We start from the raw sequence: 26542 nt of genomic DNA, 5'->3' as shown, positions 1-26542 counted from the left end.
GGCTTCGTCACCTCCTTGGGGAATTATCTCTTCCTATTGCTCAATCTTCCATGCTGGTTGACAATCAAAGTGCCATTAAAATTTCATTCAATCCCATACTTCACAGTCGTACCAAGCACATTGAGATTGATCAACATTTCATTCGTCAGAAAATAGAAGATGAGGAAATCTCCCCTGCATATATACATACTTCTGAACAAGTTGCTGATCTTTTCACCAAAGGACTCACTGGATCACAGTTTTGGCATTTGAAGAACAAGTTGGGCATGATGAAAACTCATGCACAACTTGAGGGGGGATGTTAGAATTGTATTTGTATCGGATATGGATCCGATATTGGATCCATATCCGAGCGTATGCTTTCCCCATGCTTGGGCGGTGGCATACTTGTAATCCTGTATATTTTTCATGTATTTTGTTCAGTAGTGTTAGATCCTATATATATCTTATTAAGAGAGGGTCACGATACTTTTAACGTGCCCTACTTTCCATTTGGCATCCTCCTCTTCTCCCCCTCTCCTCTCTTCTCTTTATTTTGTATTTTCAGATTGAAGGCTATTCTCCAAAGCTTGAAGGCGCACTATCTTGAAACCCTATTCAGATTCTTTCATCTTGAAGCCCTATTCAGATTCTTTCAGTTACCTCCCCTGCCTCTTTGCTGTTGGTCGACAGGGGGGCTGAGCCCCCTGTTGCTTCTTGCTGGTAGGGGGTTACCCCCCTTTGCCTTTTTGCTGTGGGTCGGTAGGGGGGCTGAGCCCCCTGCCTTCCTTTTGTAGGATCTGTCGACAGGGGGCTCTGTCCCCCTGTCCTTGTGCTTTCTCGGCAGGGGGCTCTGTCCCCCTGTCTTTGCCTTTGTTTTCGGCAGGGGGCTTCGCCCCCTGTTTGCCTGTTGCTTCTCGGCAGGTGGCTTCGCCCCCCTGCCTTCTTTTGTTTGTTTGTTTGTTCGGCTGGGGGCGGAGCCCCACTGCACCTTCTGTTGCTCCTCGGCAGGGGGCTCTGTCCCCCTGCCTCTTGCATTGTGCCGGCAGGGGGCGATGCCCCCTGCCTCCTGCGTTGTGCCAGCAGGGGGCGAGGCCCCCTGCTTTCTTGCTTTTCGGGCAGGGGCTTGCCCCCTGCATCTTTGCTGTTCTCCGGCAAGGGGCTTTGCCCCCTTGCCTCGTTCTTGCTGCCGGCAGGGGGCTGCGCCCCTGTCTCATGATTTCTGAGAGGGGGTGTTTCCTCCCCTGCCTCGTTGTGGCAGGGAGCTTCTGCTCCCTCCCCTGCCTTTTCTTGTGCTAGCAGACAGGGAGCTCCTGCTCCCTGCCTCTGCTGCTGTTGCCAAGCAGGGCTGAGCCCCTGCCTCTGGCACCCTTGTCTGCAGGATGCAGAGCTCCTGCCTCTGCCTTCTGCAGGCAAGAGACCTTGTTGTGTTTGCTTCTCTTTTCTTATATAGCATATACTAATGTTCTAAGATCTCCAGGTTGAACGGTGGATCCAGCTCGCCCTCTTTGGCTCGAGTTCTTCTTTGCCTACGCTGCATGCGTACGAGGACCCGCAACCCCTTAAGGTAGGGGATTCTTGCGTGAAAGGACAATGAACTGATAAATGCTAAAATAAGAAAGATAATTAAAAGAGGATGATATATGTATACGTATAATATATATACGTATGTCTTTACCTTCAAGGACGCGGTTTCGCGATCCTTGTCCCCTTTACTTTCTTGCACTTTCCTTTCTGTCGCCGCCGCGCTATATGTGCCTAGGCTTTTCATTCCTGTCTTTACATTCCATGTCTTTTAACTCAAGGACGCGGTTTCGCGATCCTTGTCCTCTCTACTTTCTCGCACTTTACTTTCCTGCTGTCCCGCGCTTTGCGCCTTGGCATTTACTTGCTTATGTTTGCCTTATTCTCCAAGATGCCTAGTCCTTCTTTACGTTCTTGCACTTTACTTCTTGTTTTTACTTGTTGCCCTGCGCTTTATGCGCCATGGCTTTGCTTCTGCTTTACTCTTCGTATTTTACTTTTCTGTGCTATCGTGCTTGCTCTTGCACTTACCTTTTGTATGTATTCGTTTTTACCTTGATGCTGCGCTTCGTGCATATGCCTTGTTCGTGCATGTATCCTATCTTTGTCGCATGCTCCTTTTCTTACTTGCGCTTATCGATCTATCGAGGTGCAACCCTATGCCTCGTGAGTCGTCCTTTACACTTGCGTAGCCAGTGTAGGATCTCCTACCTCACGAGTCGCTTGCGTAGTTGCCTGCTTGTGCGTTACGATGATCGAGGTATGATCTCATACCTCGTGTGGAGCTTTAGCGTTCTACCCTCGCGGTGCGGCCTCGCCCACTGAGTCTTGTCCCTCGTCGTACCTTTGTATTAGTATGTGCATGAGTTTGCCTCTTGTCAGCTTGCACTCCCTGAGTGCAAACTTCGAATGTATAGTGTATATCGTTTCACTTGGCTTACAAGCCACGGCACGCACGTATGCACTTCAGTTCTCAAAAGACATCGTCTTAGGTGCGATCCTATTTTCAGGAATGTATAGCTTGTAAAGTGATAGCGGCCAGATCTCCCAAATCGGTGCATTCGGGATAGGTGTGTTACAACCTTAGTTCACCTATTCGATTTGACTCAGATAGCCTGGTTTAGAAGCCTGTGCACGAGTAGGGGCGGGAATCCTGGCGAGGTACTTGCGCCATCGCTAGATCGGCGCTACCTCACCTTTGATGCGAGACCTAGTTTCTAGGCTTTCTGGTTCAACCATGATTGTGGTGCCTTCCTTCGTGAAGGTATTGATGGATCTTTTACGAAGGATCCATGTCCCTCCTCTTGTAGTTGTACCCTTAGTCACATACGATATGTTTGGGCTACGAGAGCAGAACGAGAGGTCTACAGTAACCTCTAAGCATGTATTGACACATTAAGCTAATCCTGTTATGTTGCTTTCGCCTAATAGGCAGATTGCTCGCGATTGTTTAAAGGACCCGAGCACGATCAGTTGGAACTGGAATGAGTTCACTGCGGGTTTCTATAAAGTAGAAGCTTTGGGATTTCCTGCGAGAGATCCATACCCCTTTTATCGTGGTTGTACTTTTGAACAGGTACGTTGCGTACTACGATGAGTAGGATGAGAGGCTTATGTCTGCCTCGAACATGCAATGGCATGTGTTTGAGATCACAAGGGTGATGTTTCTACCCTCACTGAGGATTGACCCCCTTTTTATTGTGATTGTATATGTGAATAGTTACGATGCGTACTGCTGTGAGTAAGATGTGAATTGTGTGCTTGTCTCGAACGCGCAATGGCGCGTATAACTCACCTAAATAATAATCATGCGCCTTCACAGGCAAGATGCTCGATTGGGTTGAAAGACCAGGGCATGAGAATGGGACGGCGGTTAAGAAACCCTCCGTCGCGCTCATTCGGAACGGTTCATCAAGAGAGAGGATGGATGGTACAAAACTCCGATGGACAGTCATATATGGCAATCTCGGGCAAATATCCGACCTTCCCCAGTCATCGGAGGTTAGGGGAAATCCTTCGGGCCACTTCTGCAGAAGTACGGATGCGCATCCATTGGGCCTTTGTTTGCCTTTGGGGATTTACTCTCTTGGTCACAAATCGTCCCGTTAGGAAGCGGACTCAGTCAGTCATTCGGGGTATAATAAAATGCATAGCATAATGGACCCCCGAATCGATCTCGGCTGCTTCTACGTTTTGCCTTGTGCGTACCCACAACGGCCTGCTGAGTAATGAGACAAGATATAACTTATGCACATGATCTTGAGATATGCATATTGTGACGTGCATTGCTTGCTTGCTTGTTAGCTCGGTAGTTAGGTATGCTACTCGTTGAGCTAGGTACGCCTGTCGAGGCGTTACCCTTGTGGTTAAACTGCTTACACAGTTCTGTGCTTGGTGATAACTAGCTTCTCATACTAGTTGATTGCTTATCCTGTGTAGCTTACAAATTGTTTGTGATGCAATAGCTTGTGCCGCACGATTAATGTAGCTGTTGATCGATAGGCTGAACCATATAATGGTACTTGTATTTATTTCGAATGTTGTTATGAATACCTGTCTTTTGCAATTGCTTTTGCTTGGCTGGTGGATAGAGTTAGTTACTATTCACCTATTATATTTGTGAGATTGCTATAGTGGTCTGTTCAAGCACTCTGATCCTTCCTGCTCTTTTACGTAGTTGTCTGCTTTACTAGAGCTTTGCTTACTCCACAACACATTTGGTTAGATCTGCTAGTCTTGCTTGTACCTGCTTAAGCTAGCGTTTATCTTACTTATTGCAGCTTCTGCTCTTCCTTGTCCTTTGCACCCCCTACTAGTCTGTTGTGTGACTGACCCATTTTCATGGGCAGGCGGTGAACAGGTTGAGACAGCTTGCGATGGCATGATGACGCGATGCACTCAAGGCAATGCCCTTTCCTGACGTTGCGCTCCTGGGGATACTTTTGATAGATGCGGTATAAGGTTTTTGAAAGCATCTCTTTTGATTATAACTCTGCATTTCTAAAACTGTATTACCAAAATGTGGTTCTTCTTTAATTTCAATAAAATATCTATTTGAACTGCAAATCGGTTTGTAAGAGGGAAACTGCTTTTTGGTTGTAATGTGCCCAAGGTCTAGGGACTTGTTGTTTTGAACCTGATCTTCCGCTGAACTTCTGTTTTAAACTCTGATAAATGATTGATTTCAAAGCTTTCAACCTTTTTCATAAAAGGTTTCAAGTCTACGATTTTGGGGCGTTACACCAACAGCTCTAAATAGAGTTGTTGGACTGTGTCCAACAACTCTATTGAGTCCTCTTTCAGCTGTGTATATAAAGGGGTGCAACCCCTCTTGTATTTTATTTCAATGCTTCTTAAGCAATTGGTTTTTCATATCAATAAAGAATACATTTTTATTTTTATTTTGTTTCCAGTTATACCCTTTTTAAGGGTTATGCTTTAGTGTCATTCTTGACACTTGCCCTTGTTAATCTAAGCTCGTGTTTCGAAGATCCCCATTTCATTTCATGGTATCAGAGCCGCGGAAGTACTAAATCTTGAGGAAAAGTTGCCTCGGTTTCCGTGCCCGTTTGCAAAAGTGTTCGCCACTTGAAGAGAAGTGTTTTATCACTTCATTAGAGAAGATTTCACATCATGTTGTATTGTTTTTTTTTTCTTCTTTTTTTTTCATTTTCCTTCTTATTTCTCTTCTATCCCTATTCTTTCTCTTTTTGTAATCGATGGATGACAATGATAAAGTCATCATCATGCCTATGAAACTAAGCGATACGAACTATGTAACATGGGCTTCAATCATGAAGCACCATATATGGGGAAAAGGCTTATGGGGGATTGTGGATGGTTCTGATTCGAAACCTAAGCTATCTCTTACTAAAAAGGAGGGAGATAAAGAGGTCCCTCTATCAGAAGAAGAGAAAATCAAGGCTATTGCCTCATACGAGAAGAAATGGAAAGAATGGAGAATATCTCATGCGAAGATAATGTCATGGCTTTCAATAGCGTTGATATTAAAAAATGCTCAAGTCTTGCCAAATTTGATCATGCCGATAAGGCATGGGAATACCTTAAAAATATGTATTCCCTTAAAGATATTGCATACGTGTGCAACCTCCAAGAAAAAGTTCGAATGATGACACAAGGAGACAAAACTATTCGTGAATATTACAATGGGTTGTCCGAACTTTGGGAAGAACTTTCCCTTTTAGAACCAAAGTGGCATTGTGCCGAAGACATCGAGCTTCGTCAGAAACAACTCGATGCTTAACATTTTTACCAGTTTATCACTGGATTAAGGCCGGAATTTGAAACCACTAAATCGACCCTACTTCACCGGGGAAAAATTCCTTCTATTGTTGAAACTATTGAAGAGTTAACAATGGAAGAAAATCGTCTCAGGAAAGGTTCTTTAAAAATTGAAGATGATTCCATTTTAGCCGTGTCTAGACCAGGGAATCATGTTCGATCATATAGGCCTCCTCACTTTAACCGACAAAATAGTGACTATGATAAGAAGAAAGTTATTTGTCATCACTGTCATGAACCGGGACACTACAGGCCACAATGTCCCAAACTTAAGGAGCTGAGAGAAAAAAGAGCTGCAATTGCTGGATCGGAGCCTAAAGATCAGGATGCACCAGTTTCCCTGGCCCAACTAATGGAGATTCTTCAGCCTCTCATCAAAGGTGCCTCTTCCTCATCTGAAGCTTTAACCGGCGCAGCAGCCTCATCTTTTTCTGATCTAGGTAAAATTTCTTGGCTTCTTGACTCTGGTGCATCTTTTCATATGACCCCAAATAATCAAAGTCTATCCAAATGTGTTAAAAATAAAACAAGTGTGTCAAAGGTCTTTACTACTGATGGGACTTCTCTTGAAATAGAAGGAATATGAAATATTGAAAAAATTTATAAAACAAAAAAAAAAATTATTCCAGAAATTAGACATGTTCCCAAATTAAATTTAAATCTTTTATCTATATCTCAAATTTCTGATTATGGGTGTAATATTTCTTTTTCTTCTCATGGTTGTTGGATACAGGATCGCCAGTCAGGCAAGCTGATTGGGGAAGGCCATAGAGAAGGAGGACTCTATTACATGGATTTTTTGGAAATGTCGAAGAAAGCTTTTTGTTATAATATTCAAAAAATAGAGTTGGAACTGTGGCATAAGAGACTTGGTCACCCACATATAGCCAAAATCCAACATTTTCCAAATCTAGGAAAATTTTGTAACTCTGAATCATTTGATTGTAAAGATTGTATTCTCGGCAAAATAAAAAGATTACCATTTCAGAACAGAACCTTTTTCTCTTCAAGACCACTTGAATTAATACACTCGGATGTTTGGGGTCCTGCACCAGTAATTTCTAAAGGAGGATTTGTTTACTATGTTATTTTTGTCGATGATTTCTCCCGACATACGTGGATGTACTTTCTCAAACATAAGTCTGAAGTATTTTCATACTTTCAAACTTTTCATAATAAAAACAAGTTTCAAAATGATATTACTATTTTTCGCACAGATTCAGGGGGAGAGTTTTTATCCACAGATTTTCAAAATTATCTTAAATTGCATGGCATCACACATCAAAGATCTTGTCCTTATACACCTCAACAAAATGGACTGGCAGAACGAAAACATCGCCATATTATAGAAACCACTAGGACTTTATTAATAGCAAATCAAGTCCCGAAAGACTTTTGGGCAGAAGCTGCCTTAACTGCCACCTATCTCATTAATAGGATGCCATCTTCTTCGTTATAAAATATCACTCCCATTGAAAAACTTATGAACATTTCTCCAGACTACTCTAGACTAAGAATATTTGGGTGCAAATGTTTCATATTTACTGACAAAAATGATAAACTTTCCCCTCGTGCGATTCCCTGTGCCTTTTTAGGATATGCTGAAAACCAGAAAGGTTATAGATGTTTTGACTTCAAAAATAATAAACTATATGTGTCTAGAAATGTTTCCTTTCTTGAAAAGGAGAGCTTCTTTGATTTTAGAAAATTAAAAGACGTCACTGAGTACTCCTTTTTGCTAGATCTAACATCAACATCTGATGAATATGACCTTGACTGTAACTTTGATGATGGTCAAAGAATTATTGATCTTAATGTTGAAAATGAAGAAGTTCATACAGATACTAGTATTCAATATTCCAGGCAACAAGAGTCTAATCCTCCATGTGCACTTGAGAAATATTCTAACATTCCAACTAGACAATCATCCCGAATCTCGAGGCCTCCAGGAAAGTTTGTATCATACGAGTCTTTCTCACCCACATATAGGGCAGTTATTGCATTAATTCACTCATATGAAGAACCATCCACATTTTTTCAAGCAAAAAATTATATCAAATGGATAGAAGCCATGAAAGCTGAATTAGATGCACTTGAAAAGGCTTCTACATGGAATATTCAAGATCTTCCTCCAGGGAAGAAAACTATAGGATGTCGATGGGTTTATAAAATTAAAACCAATAGTGATGGTACTCTTGAAAGATATAAAGCCCGTTTAGTAGCCAAAGGTTATGCCCAAGAATATGGGATTGATTATGAAGAAACCTTTGCTCCGGTGGCTCGTATGACTACTGTCTGAACCTTAATTGCCTTAGCTTTTATCAAAAAATGGTCTATTTTTCAAATGGATGTCAAAAATGTTTTTTTAAATGGAAAGCTAGTTGAAGAAGTATACATGGAACCCCCTCCTGGACTAAGTATTCCTAAGGGTAAAGTCCTTCGCTTAGAAAAAACTCTTTATGGACTTAAACAAGCACCAAAAGCTTGGTATGATAGGTTTAGTCGTGTTATGATTGATATTGGTTTTCAAGTCTGTTTAACCGACACTGCTTTGTTTATTAAGAATTCTGATGCAGGGATCATTGTGCTTCTTCTCTATGTGGATGATATGATCACCGGAAGCGATAAACAGGGAGTTGAAACAATCAAAACACTTCTTAAATCTCATTTTGAAATGGCTGATTTGGGCTTATTGAGATACTTTTTAGGCATTGAAGTTGCTTATTCTCCTAGAGGATATTTATTATCTCAGACTAAATTTGCTTTTGATATTGTTTTCAGTTCTGGTATTACTGATGATAAGAAAGTTGACACTCCAAAAGTTGTTAATGTTAAAATGAAGATTGATGATGGAGAACTTCTTGCAGACCCTACTCCTTATAGACAGCTTGTCGGGGCACTTTCCTATCTATCCATTACCAGACCAGATATAGCACATGTTGTTCATACAGCAAGTCAATTTCAACATGATCCTACTTCTGTTCATATGGGAGCAGTCATGCGTATTATCAGATACATCAAGTCCTCTCTTTCACGAGGACTTTTCTTATCTTCCTCCTCTTCTCTTGATTTAATTGCATATACTGATGCTGATTGGGGAGATGATCCCAATAACAGACACTCAACCACTGGCTTTTGTGTCTTTTTAGGGGAATCATTGATCTCGTAGAGGTGTAAAAAACAGCAGAAGGTATCTCTCTCATCCACCGAAGCTGAATACAGAGTCATGGCAACCACGACCATGGAAGTAGTTTGGCTCCGACGACTGCTTGCTGACATGGGAGCTGAAGCAACAAAGGCTTCACAAATGTTTTGTGACAACAAAAGTGCGATCTACATTGCCAGTAACAGAACATTCCACGAACGCACCAAACACATCGAAATGGATTGTTACTACGTCAGAGAGGAATATCTACACGGGATAATTGATCTGCCATATGTCACTTCAGAATATCAGTTAGCAGACTTCTTTACAAAGCCTCTCGTTGCTCCCCGATTTCACTTTCTCTTAGACAAACTTTCGCTCATTGTACCATAAGTTTGAGGGGGAGTGTTAAAATGTAAAACTATACACATATGTATATATAATAATATTATATATATAAATACATTTTTCATTTCTTTCTTTTCTGTAATTTTTTTCCTTTATTTTTATTTTTTGTCTTTATGTCATCTAGTTCAGTTTGAACTAGAATGACTGTTGCTAGTCAAGTCCTGTCCAGACTTGACTAGCAATAGAGCTGTTGGACTGACACATTCCAACAGCTCTATTGAGTCCTCTTTCAGCTGTGTATATAAAGGGGTGCAGCCCCTCTTGTATTTTATTCCAATGCTTCTTAAGCAATTGGTTTTTCATATCAATAAAGAATACATTTTTATTTTTATTTTGTTTTCAGTTATACCCTTTTTAAGGGTTATGCTTTAGTGTCATTCTTGACACTTGCCCTTGTTAATCTAAGCTCGTGTTTCGAAGATCCCCATTTCATTTCAGCTCGACCAGCAGCTTTACCAGAAAAAATCAAAATCTTGTTTCAGGTCATTGGAAAGCCCCCCAGTTATAGCTTATTACCTCACTGCCCAATCAGATGAAACAATGACGCTGAGAAAACAAAATAACAGACAAAAAGGAGTTAAGAGATTGTTAAGTTGTACATATAAGTATATATGTTTAGCTATATATACATATATACGTTCATGTACATACATATATATATTTATTAAATGGTTGTAATAGGTAATACCCATTAGGGTATTTTTTGTTATTTCACATTTATGTAATAGGCTGTGACCATTAGGGGCATATCAGTCTTTTTGTATTTTCTTTATTTCTTTCTTTTTTGTAATTCCCTTTTAATGTAAGGGGTTTATGGTCAAATGACCATAAAGTTGGTTGGATCTCTCTAATGGCTATAAATATAGTTGTTGGGAGCTCCCAATGACTATATGGATCTCCCTTGACCGCTTTTGAGATGTATAAAAGGGACATCTTGTCCTTATTTTTGTTAATGTTTTCCTGAGCATTCTAACTCAATAAAGATTTATTATTTTATGTTTTATGTATGCCCATTGGTGGCTCTTGTGTTATTATGTATATTCTTGGTGAATGAATCCAAGCCAGGGTTAAGCCAAGTCACTTTGCATAAACTCTCATTAAAACTATCGATGTCTGAAAAAGTAATGTCAAATATTCCTGAATTTCTTTTCAAACAACAGGACCACCAGTCCTAAAGCACCCACCGCCATCCCTTCCTTGACCTTGAGGCAGGACACAGAAGATCTCGGATGCAAATGACAGGTTGAGCCTGGATCAGGCTAGGCCATTCTGAATAGAAACAGGAAGAATGATCAGAACTAGAAAAAGTGAGATGTCAACCGCCCACAGTCAAACACATGATGCCTGGAGAAGTGAATCCCTTTCTTCTTCAAACTTTTAATTGTGTGGATACATTGGGAAAAGAAACAATCCCCAGATTTCCTCGTGTGTGTTGTATATGATTAAAATGCACTGTGCATTCTAATGTTAATACAGTTTACATCAGAGTTACCGGAAACGCCTATAGAATAGGGGAAGCGTGCTTCCCCAGGACGCGTTTCGGAAGCGCGAAACGCAGCGCTTCCGAAACGCGAGGGGAAGCGCAGGTTCAATTGAGGAAGCGCGTCCCCCTTTAAAGGGGTACGCGTACCTCTTTAAAGGGGTACGTGTACCCTTTTAAAGGGTACGCGTACCCCTTTAAAGGGGTACGCGTACCCCTTTAAAGAGGTACGCGTACCCCTTTAAAGGGGGACGCTATTATGGAAAGGTCGAGTTTGCCCTTAATTTTTTTTTTTTACACATGAATTTATATTTTTTACCGAGGTTAAAATGGGTATTTTATAAAACCCGTGAAAAAATAAAATCAAAAGGGGCTTAGGGTTTTGTTTTTTCACGCGTTTCGACTCCTCTCTCTCTCTCTCTCTCTCTCTCTCTCTCTCTCTCTCTCTCTCTCTCTCTCTCTCTCTCTCGAGTTTTCGGCGAGCTCCGAGTTCCGGCGACCTCAAAAAATTCCGGTGGCCTCCACCGACTTCCGAAGATGAAGATGTTCACCTTCAGGTACGCTATCCCCCTCTCTCACGCTCTGTCACTCTCTCTATCTCTCCGTGACTCTCTCATGGCTGCTGGTGGCTGAGGCAAGGGCACCCCCCATGTCTCGCACTTCTTCTTCATGGTGCTGGTGCTGGTGCCGGGTGGAGACAGAGGAACACCCTCTATCTTCCGCCCCCTCTTTTCCTCACAGTGGGCGATAGGGACAGAGGGTGGCCCTATGTCCTCCCCCCTTTCTCCCTTTTTTCAGACGATGTTGACAACCACTGTGGTTTTTGACTCGTCTATTTCTCATAACTATCAAGGGTTTTTTTTTTACTGTAGATCAAGGGTTTGTTTGTAGTTTTTTTAGTTTCTGATTCATTATCGCAGCCGTTTTTTTTATTCATTCTGCATGAAGCAGTGGGTTGTTTTTTATTGTCTCCATGATACTAGTCTATTGATAGCGTAAGCAATGTAATATTAACTTCTTATCTAAACAGATGGTATGCATTCGTCACAAAACTTTTCTGATATAGCTGGATTGTTAATTTGCATTGGCCATTATGTGCTGTAGCTTCTTATTTAACTCTTCAGTTGTTTATGATATGATGGTGATAATGTATGTGGAAGTTCATTTTATACTTCATCAGTTGGCAAAGAAAATCAGTGCACCGGATGGGGTGGAAGTATCATTAGAGATAACATGATATTGTTGATGGTTTTAATGATCTTAACTATTCTACACTGATGAATAATTTTTTTACTAATTGGTGTATAACGGGTATAATATGCAATATTATTGTTTTATTGGAGAGCATTTGAGTGTGCTGTTCCCACATTTTAAAAGCTATTTCTTCAGTCCGATGTACAGTGAGAGGCTGAGAGCTGCTGGAGGATGTGAGCTGGTGCCTGGTACAAATAGTAAATGAACATTATCATGAAGAAGATAACTGTAATGATTTAGAACCTCAGTTCTAAGTCTATTGTCTCAGAGATCAATGTTTGCCAAGGCTGGTAGCACTTTAATGTTCTCCATTTGTGCAAAATTAAGTTGATGGGTACTTGGAGAATTTCCCAATGAGTCGGGTATTGAACTTTAGTGGAGTCCTGAAAGAAAACTGGATTTATATGTTCTTGATCTGATTTAGCAGTTCAATCAAACTATTCTCGCTCTCTATATTCTCAGTTATTTATGTTGCTTGTTTCTTATTAGAACTTGAAGTGCCTGTTTGAGTATTTAGTTCAGTGATAGTCAGATTGCACGTAATTTCCCCCCCTTTTTTAGCTTAGTCTTTTGTTTACATCCCCATGCTTTGTGTTCTTCACTCTCCATTATTTACTGTTAATAATAGCTTTTTTTAAGTGTTTTAGGTTGATTCTGATACTTTTATGATGCAGATATATTTGCATGTTCTTTGCTTCATTAATGACCATCTCAAGCTATGATCACGATAATTCTGATGACGATGACGATTCTTTGTACAATTTGGAGCATGAATCATCTAGTGGTGTTGGGAAGGGCAAGAAGAGGTCTTCTGCTTGTCCATATCAGTTTGAGGACCGAAACGAAAATTGTTTTGATGAGGAAGATGAAGAAGAATATGACTTGGATGACTACTATTCTGAAGATGACCAAGATGATGAACCACCTAGCATGCATAAAACAACAGTGTTATGGCGCCATGTATTGAAACAAAAGAAGAGTGGGCAAGGAAAGCAAGGTGGAACCCAAGTTTTTATGTGCAGGCACTGCAAAAATATTTATCATGGGTCATATACTCGAGTTTTTGCACATCTCATGGGATCTCCAAAGGGACAAAGTGTTGGGATTGCCTTTTGCCCTGAAGTTGCAAAAAATGCAGAATTGGCAAAAAAAATTAAGAGGCAAGTTCGTCGAGTGGAGGTTTCATCAAGTGCATTTGAGTTGAGGAGATCAAGAATTGATACTCCAAAGAAGCCTATTAGTATTACTACATCATCTAGTGGAAGCCGAAAAACAGTTGATATTCGTGATACCTTTAAAAAGGTAGAAAGAGATGATGTAGATCACAAAATTATCAGATTTTTGTGTGCAAATGGCATACCTTTCAATGTGCTTCGATCACCATATTGGGAAGAGATGATATCTGCAGTTAGTAAAGTGCCCGGATATAAACCCCCATCATATGAAAAAGCGCGAACAACGTTGCTTGACAGTGAGAAAGAGTGTGTTCACAGGGAGTTAAATGAATTTCGAGAAAAGTTTGAGGAGTTTGGAGTTTCCATTGTCTCAGACGGTTGGACAAATATCAAGAACAAACACTTGATAAATATACTTGCCTCAAACTGTTTTGGCTCGATGTTCTTATATGCAAGCGATTTTTCTAATGTGCAACAGTCAGCTGCAAACATTGCCGAGTTTTTGAAAACGGGATTTAAACTTGTGGGGCCTTCTAATGTAGTGCAAGTGATTACAGACAATGCAGCAAATTGCAAGTTAGCAGGTGAAGAATTAAAACAAACGTACAAGTATATTTTTTGGTCACCTTGTGTTGTGCACACACTTAATTTGATCTTCAAGGATTTGGCACATGAGTTTCATTGGTTGGGAGAAACATATTTGCAGAGTAAAGAAATTGTGAAGTATATCACAAATCATTCAAAAGCACTAGCAATCTTTAGAAGCAATGAAAAATTAGAATTAATAAAGATTGCAAAAACAAGGTTTGCTTCACATTATACTACTTTGAAACGCTTGCTTGATGTGAGGGAGAGCTTAAGGCTCACAGTAATTTCAGATAGATGGAGTGATTGGAAGCAATCATGCACGGATGAAATTATGAAAAAAAGGGCTGTTACAACAGAAACAACTGTTCTTGATGAAGAATTTTGGGATTCTGTACGTTTAGCATTATTGATTACAAAACCCATCTATAAGATGATTAAATTTTGTGATCAGGAAGGCCCTATAATTGGTGAAGTGTATGAAGGCATGGACAACATGTTGGGGGAAATCAAAGACAATCTAAAAGGACAACCAGATTTATATGAAAAGATTCATAAGATTGTCTCAAATAGATGGGACAGAATGAATGTGCCTCTCCATAGTCTAGCCCACATGCTTACTCCAAAATATTACGAGTCGGAGTATCTCAAAATCCCAGCAGCAGGAGGGGTCAAACGAGTTTCTCCTGGTAAAAAATTAATTCTATCTATTTAATAAAGTTTAAAGTTAAATGATTTAATTATTTTATTATTTCATTTGCATTTCTCTTGTTATAGTTACTAAACATTTTTTTTTGCAGAAAAGGATAATGATATCTTAGACGGTGCAATGCTTGCGCTTGAAGTCATATCTTCTGGAAATGAAGAGTTATCTACACTTTATAGGTCACAACTTGTGGCTTTTGCATCAAGAAGTGGAAGATTTAGCCGAAATGCAGCACGAATAGATGCACTGAATCCTACAATGTCAGTGCTTAATTGGTGGCGTTTTTATGGTGGTGATACACCGGAGTTGAGAGCATTAGCCATTAAGGTTTTATCTCAACCTATTAGCACATCTTCTGCAGAAAGAGTGTGGAGCACCTATAGTTACATTCACAATGTTAAAAGAAATAGGCTCAATGAAGATCGTGCTGATACCTTAGTGTATATTCATTCCAATCTTCGATTGATTGACAGGTATAATTAAACTGTGTTGTACTTTTGTTTTGGTATTTTTTTTCTATTTTTTTATCATTGATTGTTTATTAACATTCATATTTTATATTCTTGTTATAAAAGGTGCAACAATCGCTATAAAGAAGGGCCTAGTCGAAAATGGGATATCAATCCAGAACTTCCTATTGTAGAAGAAAATACGTTGAGATTAGAGGATATGCGATGGAGAGATTTGGATGATAGTGCACAACAATCAAGCACTATTTCCAAATCCAAACATAAAGATGCACAACCAAGAGCTCCATTACCTCCAATAATTATACGTACAAATGAAGTTCAAGAGGATACAAATCAATCCATCAGAGCTAGTAGAACTGCAGATATACAAGAGCGACCATCAGTTCCTCATGGTCGGATTGATCGTTTCTTTAGCCGGAGACCTAGGCAAGGTATGTTGATATTGTGTTTTTTATATTTTAAATTATGGTTTTTGAACATTTTAACTTTTTAACGTATTCATTATAGGAAATGAAGGAAGGAGCAGAAGACATGGTCGTGGAGGACAAGATGCACGTGATGATGCAGAAAGTTCGCGATCTATTGCTGACTTGAAGGGGAAGAGAAAGATGACAGATTAATGAAGTCTTGAATTATTATTTTTTTTTTATGATGTAGTTGGAGTTGTCCAACTTAAAAACTTTTATGTTACTTTTTTGTCATGGTCTTATAATATTTTTTTGGTATACTTTTATTTTGAATCTTGCATGATGAAGTGAAGTAGTGGATTATGTTAATTTTAAGGTTAGACTTAGAGTTTAGAACATTGTAGCTTATAATTTACAATTTAGAAATTTATAGCTTCTTAGGTCGCTTCCGGTTCGCTTCCTATGTCGCTTCCGGTTCGCTTCCTATGTCGCTTCCGAGACGCTTCCTATGTCGCTTCCGAGACGCTTCCCGGTTCGCTCCTAAGTGGTCCCCCGCTTCCCGCTTCCTAAATTTTTGAAAGTGCCTCGCTTCCCGCTTCCGCTTCCCGTATCGCTTCCCGCTCCCGCTTCCTCGACTGGCAACTCTGGTTTACATGTATTTTCAAATCCATGATAAGCCTCATGAACATCATTGACAAATATACTGGTTAAATACCCATGTAGGCATGAATTTTAACTTTCCTCTGTGCAATGAAGAGACCTATCAAGCATGGATGATAAGCATTAAAAGAGTACATGTCCAAGGCTTGTTGAACATAAAGAAGCGGAAAAAAAGGGAAGAGAGAATCCATATCTAAGAAGATCAGTATGCAACAAGGGACATAGGCTGAGAAGGATTTGGTATTGATAGCCAATAGAGCAACTTAAACTCCCAAAATCAGTATCTGACATAGATCAAATCAATGAAGCAATAGCATATCCTTAGTTGACCCAGGCTCCCAGTATATCAAGATCACAAACTGAGCAACATAGAAGTGGATAGCACTATTTTTTTGGATACAAATCACCTAAGCAATAGATTTCATTAACAATTCTGTGGACTTCCATGGCAAAATATTAAAAATGAATGAAAAAGGAAAGAAATTTAGGGTTATGGAATTTCCCCATGCAATTTGATGGTATTTTGGAAAGCAAAGTTTGCACAATATTTGCATAGAGATTTCAAGACTCTCCAGAATAACAATGGTATTCATCTTTTGGACAATATTTAGATGGAGATAACAATATTTACATGGAGATTTCAAGAGTTCTCCAGAATAACAATGATTTTCATCTGTACTAGCACTATTTCTGCAATAATATTTGCATTTGAAGCCAGTATCACAATAAAGATACATGACACCATATAACATTGGCAACATAAAGAGGAAACACAGGGACAGAATGAATCCCCACGATCTGAATGCAAGAAATTCCAACAGATAAGTATATGTTTGTTGTTAAAGAAGGAAATATACATCATTAAGATCAATGAATGGATTGACATCTCAATACATTAGACACACTGAAGGTTAGAGCACACACAAACCGATTTGTGACATTTCATTGTAGATACTAATTGTGCTTCACATACTATGCGATCAGTGACACCACACAGGACACTCTGCAATGTCAATTCATGTAGGATGATGAACCAAAATACATATAATAAGCAATTCAGTCTTGCACAATAAAGGCTGAATAAGAGTCAGTGCTTGGTGAGATGAGTGCTCAGGCTGTCAGCATGGAGATGTGGATTCGAGGTCTAAGGGTGGTCACTTCTTGCAGGACAGCGACCTGAATATGCCCCTCACAAGCATTCTGGAGTACGACCACTTCTTTTTTTAATACATTAGAGGCTAAATCAACTGTGATGGGCGAGCAATTGATCACCAACATTTTTATTTAAAAACAGACGCACTTGGTTCATGAAGGCATACCCAATAAATTTTATGGTATTCCAACTCTTCATACGCTATAAGTTGGTAGCAAAAATCGATTTTTCTTCTCAGAAGTAAGCGGTCTAAAACATAATCCAACTCTTCAAATGCAAAAAGTTGGTAGCAAAAATTATGTAACTACATGAAACAGGAAGTGAACTACCTGGAGCGGTGATGCCATGAAGATTAAAGTCCCCCATGAGCTTCCACAAATTAACATCCTAACAACAAAAGATATATGAGTGATCAGATCCCTCAGTATATACAAGTAAAACAGAGAGCAGGAAAAGGGAATTGGAAGAAGATAAAAGGAACAACGTAGATATACAACCTTTGGGAAGCTGTTAGTCGCGTCTACCTTTGCTGCATGCGGAGCAATGTTCTCTTGGGCGAACTGCGAAACACTTTCTTTGAACTGTAAAACAATTGATGGGAGACCATGAAGATGTCAGCTAAAATATCGATCAACAAAACGAAGGGAGGGAGGGCGCAGACGGGGAAAAGAAGAAATATGATGATGATGAGGTGGGGACCTGTTTCTGGGTATCATCAAAGAGGAAAGACGTAGTCGAGTAATTGCTGAGGACTCCATGCCCCTGTTTTCGCCTCCCCGCTAACGAACAGAGGACCCTGAAGGAAGGAACTCTATACATTTCTTTTTTTCTTCTATCCTTTGGGTTCTCTTTTTTTTTTTTCGTGCTTGAAATGGGAACTGCTGAGAGAAGAGATGTGGCTGCGCGACTTCTTCTTACGATTTTTTAGCGTTGGAATCAAAATCTGAAATTGGTTTCAGTTTTGATTCAGGGCCTTGGGTAAACAAACGTGAAGAGAATGAACAGAGAGTTCTGGATAAGCACGCATCTCAAGGGGAGAGGGGAGGAAGGTCGTTTCCATACGCAAAAGAGTTAACGGGCCACGGCCATGCAACTCGACAGTATCGGTTTGTATCCACCTGTATCGGTCGATACGTATCGTATCGTTAGAAAATGTATATGTTTCGCTTCACCCCCCTTGAATCGGATAATTTTTATAAATATAAAAAAAAAATCTTAAAATTATTTCTTAATAGTATTTTAACACGTGTCACATTCTGACGTAATATTGTTAATTATTTTTTTATTTATAACGATTTACTTGACTATCGATATCAGCCGATTCACCTGAATCGTTGGCCAAACAATACAGGACCGATACCGATACTGACAACATTGCTCGAGCAGCGTGGTGCGAGTCTGCGATAAGTCTGACATTAAATGCCGCTCAGGTGGGTCGTCCGATCTTTATCCGATTCGAGAGCGAATGCAGTCTTTGGAAAATGGTCACGGTTTTTAAAACGGATCAGACCCGAAACAAACGCTTTTGGGTTCAGTCGGACTGGCTGAGAACCGACACAGTCTGTGTCTGCTTTATGCGTTCCACATGAAAGAAGAAAAAATCCATTTGCATTTCACCAATTTGGTACCGATTCAAAACTAGCACTTCTACATTGCTTTTTATGGTCTCTCTCTTTAAGCAAGTCTGTCATTCCTTGTTGCCATCAAGGATGGACTGGTTCCTGTATGTGGGGGGGGTAAGGACTCCGTTTCATGAGCAAAAACTTTGGCATGGCTTGTGGCTTTGGATGGTATTCACCCAAATTAATGTTAGGAAATGGGAGATTCAATTTCTCAGCACGTGCATTTTTTGCGAGAAGGCAGCAGAGGACACGACTCACCTATTTTGGCTCTACTCGGTCGTTCTAGACTTATTTTTTCAAACTTGGGGTGCACTGTCTGTTCAAACTCATCCGAGTTTCGTTATTCGGGACCTCTTGCTAGGTCCCATGATTTTATGACACAAAAAAAAATGAAGATTATTGTGGCGGGTATGATTGTTTTCAGCATGGTGGGTGATTTGGACTAAAAGAAACAATATCTTTTTAAGGGATATCAAATTAGATTTCGGAAGGTTTCGCCAACGGGTCATGTCTGATCTGTGGCTCTTAAATTACAATGTAGAGAGGGGGGTTTGATATGCTTGTACTCTGAACTGTGCACAATCACCATCTAGATTGTGGCTGTCGTATTCTTATGTTTCTCTTTCATTCAATATTTTGTTGGATGTATTTTGGTAATGTTGAATGGTGAAAGGACAATTTCAAACCCTACCAAAGGGTGACAAGATCTATCGAAGACTATTCAAAAAACCAAGTTGATAGGCTAGCCATGGCTGCCAAACTGGTTGATGGGTGATGCATATTCTCCAGGAGTTGCCACATGAATATGCTTCCTTCCGCACATTTGTATCCACCCATACAGATCCCATCACCGATTCACCGTGAGTGAACTGCATCATCTTTGGTTAGTCCAAGAGGATCAGCTTCTTGAAGGTGAAGAAAAATCGGGCCCTGTAGAGGCTAACATGATCCAGCATAATAATAATTATCACAACAATAATCACGGTAATAGAGGTGGTTTCAATAATAATCGCTCAAGAAGGAGAAATAGAGGACAATTCGGTTTTCGAACATTTTCAACAGAATCATTCTTCAGGACGTGGCTATAAAAACAACTCTGGCCATGGTAATCAACACGGTCAAGATCACTCCTATGGCCAGCAGGTCTGCCAGTTGTGTGAAAAAGTTATTTCGGGGCATCACATCATGTGTTAATGACTCAGTGAAAATCGGCAATGGTAATCGTCTATATATCTTTTATATTGAAAATACCTTCTTTAAGTCTAATTATTCTAATATTCTACTAAAACATATTTTGCATGTTCTTGAGATTACTAAACGATTACTTTATTTTCAAAGATTCACACAGGACAATGGAGTGATATTTGAGTTTCACCATGCTTTTTATAGCATCAAGGACAGCAGAACCAAACAAGAGCTACAACGAGGCGTGAGTAAAGATGTGACACCATAAAATCTAAAACCCAAAATTTTACTGAAATTTTTTATTTTATTTTTTAATATTAATAGTGGAAAATAATTTAATGTTGAGCTTGGTTTTGATAATTTTGAGCGAGCCACATGGGTGAAGTGACACAAAGCTTTTATCAAAGTACAACCAAAATGTTATTCACATCATTCTTGACAAAATGTACAAAAGGTTCAAAACTTGAGAACACAAAATATTTGTTCAAAACTTGGGAACACAAAATATTATGAACCACAAAGTCCCATGCTAGGCCCTAGATCCTCCATAGAGTGCTAGTCCTCGATGTCGCCTCTTCACTACATTCACTGTCCTGTACCTGAGCAAAACTCATTAAAGGGTCAAACTTCAGACAATCTGGTAAATCTATACCAATTTCTATAATTCAGAATATTAAACATATTCAGACAATTTAGATAGAGCATTTTTATCGAAAAGTAAGACAGAATACAGAACATAATTGTTTGCATAACTATAGCATATTTTTATTTCAAATTGTGATTCAAAATATCTTTGTTTCGATAATGAACCATCCACCTTGGTATGTGGGGGAAGACAATCATTGACAGTCGAGGCATTTCGAGGGTGTATTATTCTCAGATGTTTTAAACTCGGATACCTGACTGCAGTGGATCCAAAGCGGACGGTTTGTGACCAGAAAAATCACTGCTAAGGCAAAACAGAAAATAGGATGCATCCTAAATTATTACAATAGTTGAAAATCTATCACCAATGACATGTGGATAGCCCTGACTTTCGAAGACCTACGAGTGAGTTAAGACCACTGGGATGCCTAGCTCCCAAAAATCAAAACAAAACCACTCGTGGTTATACCATCTACCTTCTCTAAGGTAGATATCAGAACATAATGGGTCAAAAGGGTTATCTTTATTACATAAATTATTGTATATGCCTTACACTGTATAGGCCAGAATAAGGTTTAATAACCCAAGTACTTGCTTTTACGGTAAAAACTAGAGTCATGTATGTGTACCCAATCCAATCAGTAATTGCTCTGTATACATAAGCACTTTGCCAATATGGCGAATCAATATCTTAAGTTTTGTGTATAGGCATATTTTAGTTATCAGATAGTGCTTTGTTTTGCATTTTGAGAGTTAATTTATTTCAAGCTAATACATGAGTCAATCCCATAATGAAAGTATGTCCTACACACTATTGTTTACTTGTGACACCAGAAAGGTCTCTCAGAACTTTGGCCTCTTTTGGGCCACAACCATTTTTTTTTATTGGGAGCAAGCTATTTATTCTATTATCAGTAGGTTTCGTTGAACCCAAAGCTCTATTCTTGAGCTAAGCAGAGATGCACATTGTTTTATGTATGCTTCAAATATTTTATCTTTAAAGAGGCGAGTATGCGAAAAGTCTTATTTTATCCGAAGTATAATGTGTGCATCTTCAAAACATTTTATTCGGAGTATGATGCATAGAAAACTATTATTTTATTCAAAATCTGATACACATATGCTATTTTATTTGGAAAGGGTGTATGCAAAAACTATTATTTTATTCAAAAAGGGTGTGCAAAAACTATTATTTTATTTAGAAAGGTGTATGCAAAAACTATAAATTTATTTGAAAATGTATAAGAAAAACTATTATTTTATTCAAAAAACATACATATCAAAGATATATTTAACTATTCAGAATTTACACGCATTTGGTGATATAACTTACTTTATAGAGCACGACGATAAGAAACAGAAAAATTCCCAAAAAACCTGGGGAAATTTTACTCCAAACAAAACTCTGACGATACTTAAGCGTATGGAGTGAAAATGTGGTGGTGTAATGTGTGAGTGCAACAAGACCAAACCAAATCGAGAAGCTCAAAAGAGTCGACACCTGCAAATCGGTGATCAATAAGAAGGAGTCGGTTATAGGGGAACTGGGTCTAATAGAGGAGTAAACTGAGTCAACAACTAAAACGAAAATAAGTCAGTGGCTTGGTGCAAGAAAGAAGTGGGGGCGTCGAGTCGGGCTCAGTAAAACTGAGCTGGGTTAGGTATAGGCACACCATAGGATGAGTTAAGTACCAAACCAAGTACAAGGACTGTGAACAGACTAGGTGGTTGAGGGCGAGAAGCAGGTTGGGCCAGAGGCGGTAGGGATTTGGCCGGTGCGCACGGGGTGTGAGCTGGGATCAATGGGGTCGAATCAGATGCAGTTGGACTAAGAAAAAGTTTAGGCTGGGTTAGTCTAATTAGTAGCAACACCATTAGTGTTGGTCATGGACTGAAGTCGAGCTGGGCTAAAGCAGGGACAAACTGAGTTTGGTCTATGGTGAGTCGAACTTGGGTGGGGTTCGATCTGCACCCAGGTGGGTCAGGTTGCTGGGTCAAAGGAGTTTGGGTGAGGACTGGTCTAAAATTGAATAGGGCTTGGTCTTGCTAAGGTGTAACCACACTAAGGTGGCTAGGCTGAGAGCAAGATCTAAGGTGGCTGGAGCAGCTACCAAAAATGGTGGTGAGAAGGGAGAAGTGGTTGAGTGGTGGTGACAATAAGCTGCAACCACCACCATGGGATGTCAAGGGGAAAGAAAAAGAAATAAAATGAAGAAGATGAAAGGAGAGATGCTGAAAATGTTAAGGGGTAATACTCTATTTATAGGGCAAGAGAGTTCCTTTGGTGTTGCCAAATGACAACACCCAAAAGCCACATGAAAGGTTTCCCTTTTATAAGTGTTGGGTGTTACCCAACACTTGTGAAGAGGGACCTCACTCAATGGATACCCAAAATGGTGGGTGTCCCTTGTGGTATAAAAGGTGGGTCTTGGGTTGGATCTTGATCCAACTTTTGATCCATTGGCTGAGCCAGTTCAGTTAGCTGAACTGGCCGGTCCAGTTGCTGAGTTACATTAACTAAGTGAAACTTATTTACTGTAACTAAGTTCAAACTTTAAACATATATATATATATGTTATATATCTATTTATGTTTTTATTTATAAAATTATAGTTGGCTGGCCTAATCAACCAGAGGATGGACAAGAATGACTTTATGGTCATAAATATCCCTGGGATAATTATAAAATGATAATTTTACCCTTTAATCTTGTCGGGGTGCATTTCAAGAGCATTACAACTTCGATTTCAACGAAATCAAGACTGTCTTTCTTATAATTTCGATATGAATGCAATATATGTTCAAAGCTTATAAAATAAATCTTAAAAATTATGATTTTTCTCTTAGGATTGTTGAGCAAGTTTTGTAAGTGTACGAGCTCCATTTTTTATGAAATCACTTTCATTCTTCTCAAAATTTTGATGTGGTCGCATTCGTGTATTTAAAAATTACAAAATAGGTTTTCAAAAATATCTATTACTTTTGATATTTATATTCAATCAGAAATTTCCCAAAATTGTCGGATCTTACAAAAGATGAGTTATATTCTATTTGTTTTGGTGATTGCAATAAGAAGGCCAATGTTGGTGAACATGCCTCACTGGATTAGTGGCACAAACGACTTGGCCATCTATCTTTTAGAATTGTTAGAATAGTTATTAATCGCTTTGGTTTGCCTTTTATCAATAAAAATTTATTGCATGTTTATCCTGCTTGCCAAATGAGTAAATCTTATAAATTGCCTTTTTAAGGTCTATTAATCCTGTCACACAACGTCTTGAGCTTGTTTATTCAGATGTCTGAGGACCAGCGTATGTACCAAGTAATAGAAGACTACGGTGCTATATGATTTTTGTTGATGAATTTTCTAAGTATACATGGATATATTTGCTATAAGTTTAATGTCTATGAGGCTTTTCAAAAGTTCAAAATTTTAGTAGAAACCAGTACAAAAAGAAAAGATTTTTTTTTTCAATCTGATGGTGGTGGAGAATTTACGACCCTGTACCCTATTTAAGTCAGTGCAGTATTCAACATCGATATCTTGTCCTCAAACACGAGAAAAATGGTAGTGTCAAGCGAAAGTGCATGCATGTTGTTGAGATTGGTCTATCTCTTATGTTACATGCAAGTATTTCTGCACGGTTTTTGACCTATGCCTTTCCTATAACGGTTTACATAATCAATGGTCTTCCCACACCCAACCTAGGATGCATCTTGGACTATTGCAGTAGTTGAAAATCTATCACCAATGACACGTGGATAACCCCGACTTTCGAAGACCTACGAGTGAGTGGAGACCACTGGGATGTCTAGCTCCCAAAAATCAAAACAAAATCACTCGAGGTTATACCATCTACCTTCTCTAAGGTAGATATCAGAACATAATGGGTCAGAAGGGCTATCTTTATTACATAAATTATTTTATATGCCTTACACTATATAGGCTAGAATAAGGTTTAATAACCCAAGTACTTGCTTTTACAGTAAAAACCAATAATGTATGTGTACCCGACCTAATCACTAATTGCTCTATATATACAAGCACTTTGCCAATGTGGCGAATCAATATCTTAAGTTTTATGTGTAGGCATATTTTAGTTATCAGATAGTGCTTTGTTTTGCATTTTGAGAGTTAATTTATTTCAAGCTCATACACGAGCCAATCTCATAATGGAAGTATGTCCTACACACTATTGTTTACTTGTGGCACTAGAAAGGTCTCTCAGAACTTTGGCCTCTTTTGGGCAGCAACCATTTTTTTATTGGGAGCAGGCTATTTATTCTATTATCAATAGGGTTCTTTGAACCTGAAGCTCTATTCTTGAGCTAAGCATAGATGCACGTTGTTCTAAGTATGCTTCAAATATTTTATCTTTAAAGCGACGAGTATGCGAAAAGTCTTATTTTATCTGAAGTATAATGTGTGCATCTTCAAAACATTTTATTCGAAATATGATGCATAGCAAACTATTATTTTATTCGAAATCTGATACACATATGTCATTTTATTCGGAATGGGTGTATGCAAAAACTATTATTTTATTCAAAGAGGTGCATGTAAAAACTATAACTTTATTTGAAAAGGTATAAGCAAAACTAGTATTTTATTCAGAAACCATGGATATATATATATATATATATATATATATATATATATATATATATATATATATGGAGAGAGAGAGAGAGCATTCACACAAATCATGGTTCATTCATGAGAGCACGGGACATATCAGTCCATACATAACGGTATTTGCATAATCATATCATGAACATGATTCTATTGCTCATGTTTTCATGCATGATTACACAATTATTATTTTACACTAGCATTCAATATGGTCATGTCAAATACATTAATTTATGCAACATTCATTCACACAAATGCATGCTCAAACATGTACCTACATTAAATACTCCATATTCCGTTATCTAAAATCATGATAAGCATAATCTCCGAACTACGACAAGAAAATCACTTCTATTCTCATACATTCGAATCATGCTCAGCATGATCTCTGAACCACAATCACAAAAGTCCTAGATATTCATAACTAGGTGGTGTGTATGAGTAGAAAAGTGTTGCATATAATAAAAATAAATTTATTGGGTGATGCATTTGCACCACGTACTTACCACGGGTATTTACCCGATTTGCATTTCGCATTGCATTGCATTCAATGCACATTGAATTATAGATGTTTTGATACTTAACATAAGTATCACATTTTTAGTATATCATGCACTCAAATCAGTTAAACATATAGGTAATCATAGCACCCCTAGATATTCATAACTATATGTGGTGTGTGCACATAACTTGTATTTGAAATTCAGTGAAGTATTTAGTATAACATCATACTTACACAATTAGTGACTAAACATGCTCTCTACAAGTTCAGTTAAGAAAACTTATTTTAATAATGTGAAGAACAACAAAGCAAAACCCAAAAGATCAAGGGGTTTCGAAATCCGTAAAGAGCGCTCAAGCAATGATGCACCGAACACTTGGTGCGCGATCGAAAATGTCAAAAGCTCTAAAAATATGAAATCTCCAAAAATCCAGAAAGATAAGGTGAACCACCAATAAATATTAACTGTTGAGCAAAAAACACTACATACACCAACATCTCCATCTCACCAAATTTGGTTACTGCAAAACATAGATTAAATATTTTAAATAGTACTTTTGATTAAAATAACCAAAATGCCCCTTGGTTAAAAATTAAGATTTTTAGCTTGTTAAATTCATCTAGTAAATTCCAAAATTTAATGATATCACACCAATATTTTACAAAACTCTTAAAAATATGTTTTTAATTAGAAGTAATATAATTAA

At 38.7% G+C, this 26542-nt stretch overlaps 2 protein-coding genes across 2 annotated transcripts in view; one reads left to right on the top strand and one right to left on the bottom strand.

Moving 5' to 3' along the window:
* The window catches only part of IVD (isovaleryl-CoA-dehydrogenase), a 133963-nt gene extending 115685 nt beyond the window's left edge, over window positions 1-18278 (bottom strand). Inside the window, exons 1-3 of the mRNA XM_090015959.1 lie at window positions 17948-18278; window positions 17746-17829; window positions 17578-17635 (exon numbers count right to left, since the gene is read on the bottom strand). Of these exons, the coding sequence (XP_089872085.1) occupies window positions 17578-17635; window positions 17746-17829; window positions 17948-18067 (262 nt within the window). The 5' untranslated portion in view covers window positions 18068-18278. The remainder of the gene's footprint in view (window positions 1-17577; window positions 17636-17745; window positions 17830-17947) is intronic.
* On the top strand, window positions 11690-16060 carry LOC149829471 (uncharacterized). Its single transcript, XM_090015549.1, has 5 exons — window positions 11690-14541; window positions 14653-15031; window positions 15134-15459; window positions 15536-15899; window positions 15935-16060. The coding sequence occupies exons 1-4, from the start codon at window positions 12777-12779 to the stop codon at window positions 15646-15648; spliced, it is 2583 nt and encodes an 860-aa protein (XP_089871675.1). The 5' UTR covers window positions 11690-12776; the 3' UTR covers window positions 15649-15899; window positions 15935-16060.
* Window positions 18279-26542: the final 8264 nt, after the last annotated feature.

The sequence above is a fragment of the Nuphar pumila genome, chromosome 8 (assembly GCF_984573655.1).
Source record: "Nuphar pumila chromosome 8, dmNupPumi1.hap1.1, whole genome shotgun sequence".
Classification (NCBI taxonomy): Eukaryota; Viridiplantae; Streptophyta; class Magnoliopsida; order Nymphaeales; family Nymphaeaceae; genus Nuphar; species Nuphar pumila.
The sequence above is the reverse complement of the archived record's forward strand: the minus strand, read 5'-3'. Positions and strand labels throughout refer to the sequence as shown.

Bases quoted from the DNA above. Each gene is read 5' to 3' on its own strand.
- LOC149829471 (XM_090015549.1), top strand. From the start codon at position 12,777: ATGTTCTTTGCTTCATTAATGACCATCTCAAGCTATGATCACGATAAT. The intron at 15,032-15,133 runs GTATAATTAAAC...TTGTTATAAAAG, and splicing joins AATCTTCGATTGATTGACAG to GTGCAACAATCGCTATAAAG. The intron at 15,460-15,535 runs GTATGTTGATAT...TATTCATTATAG, and splicing joins TAGCCGGAGACCTAGGCAAG to GAAATGAAGGAAGGAGCAGA.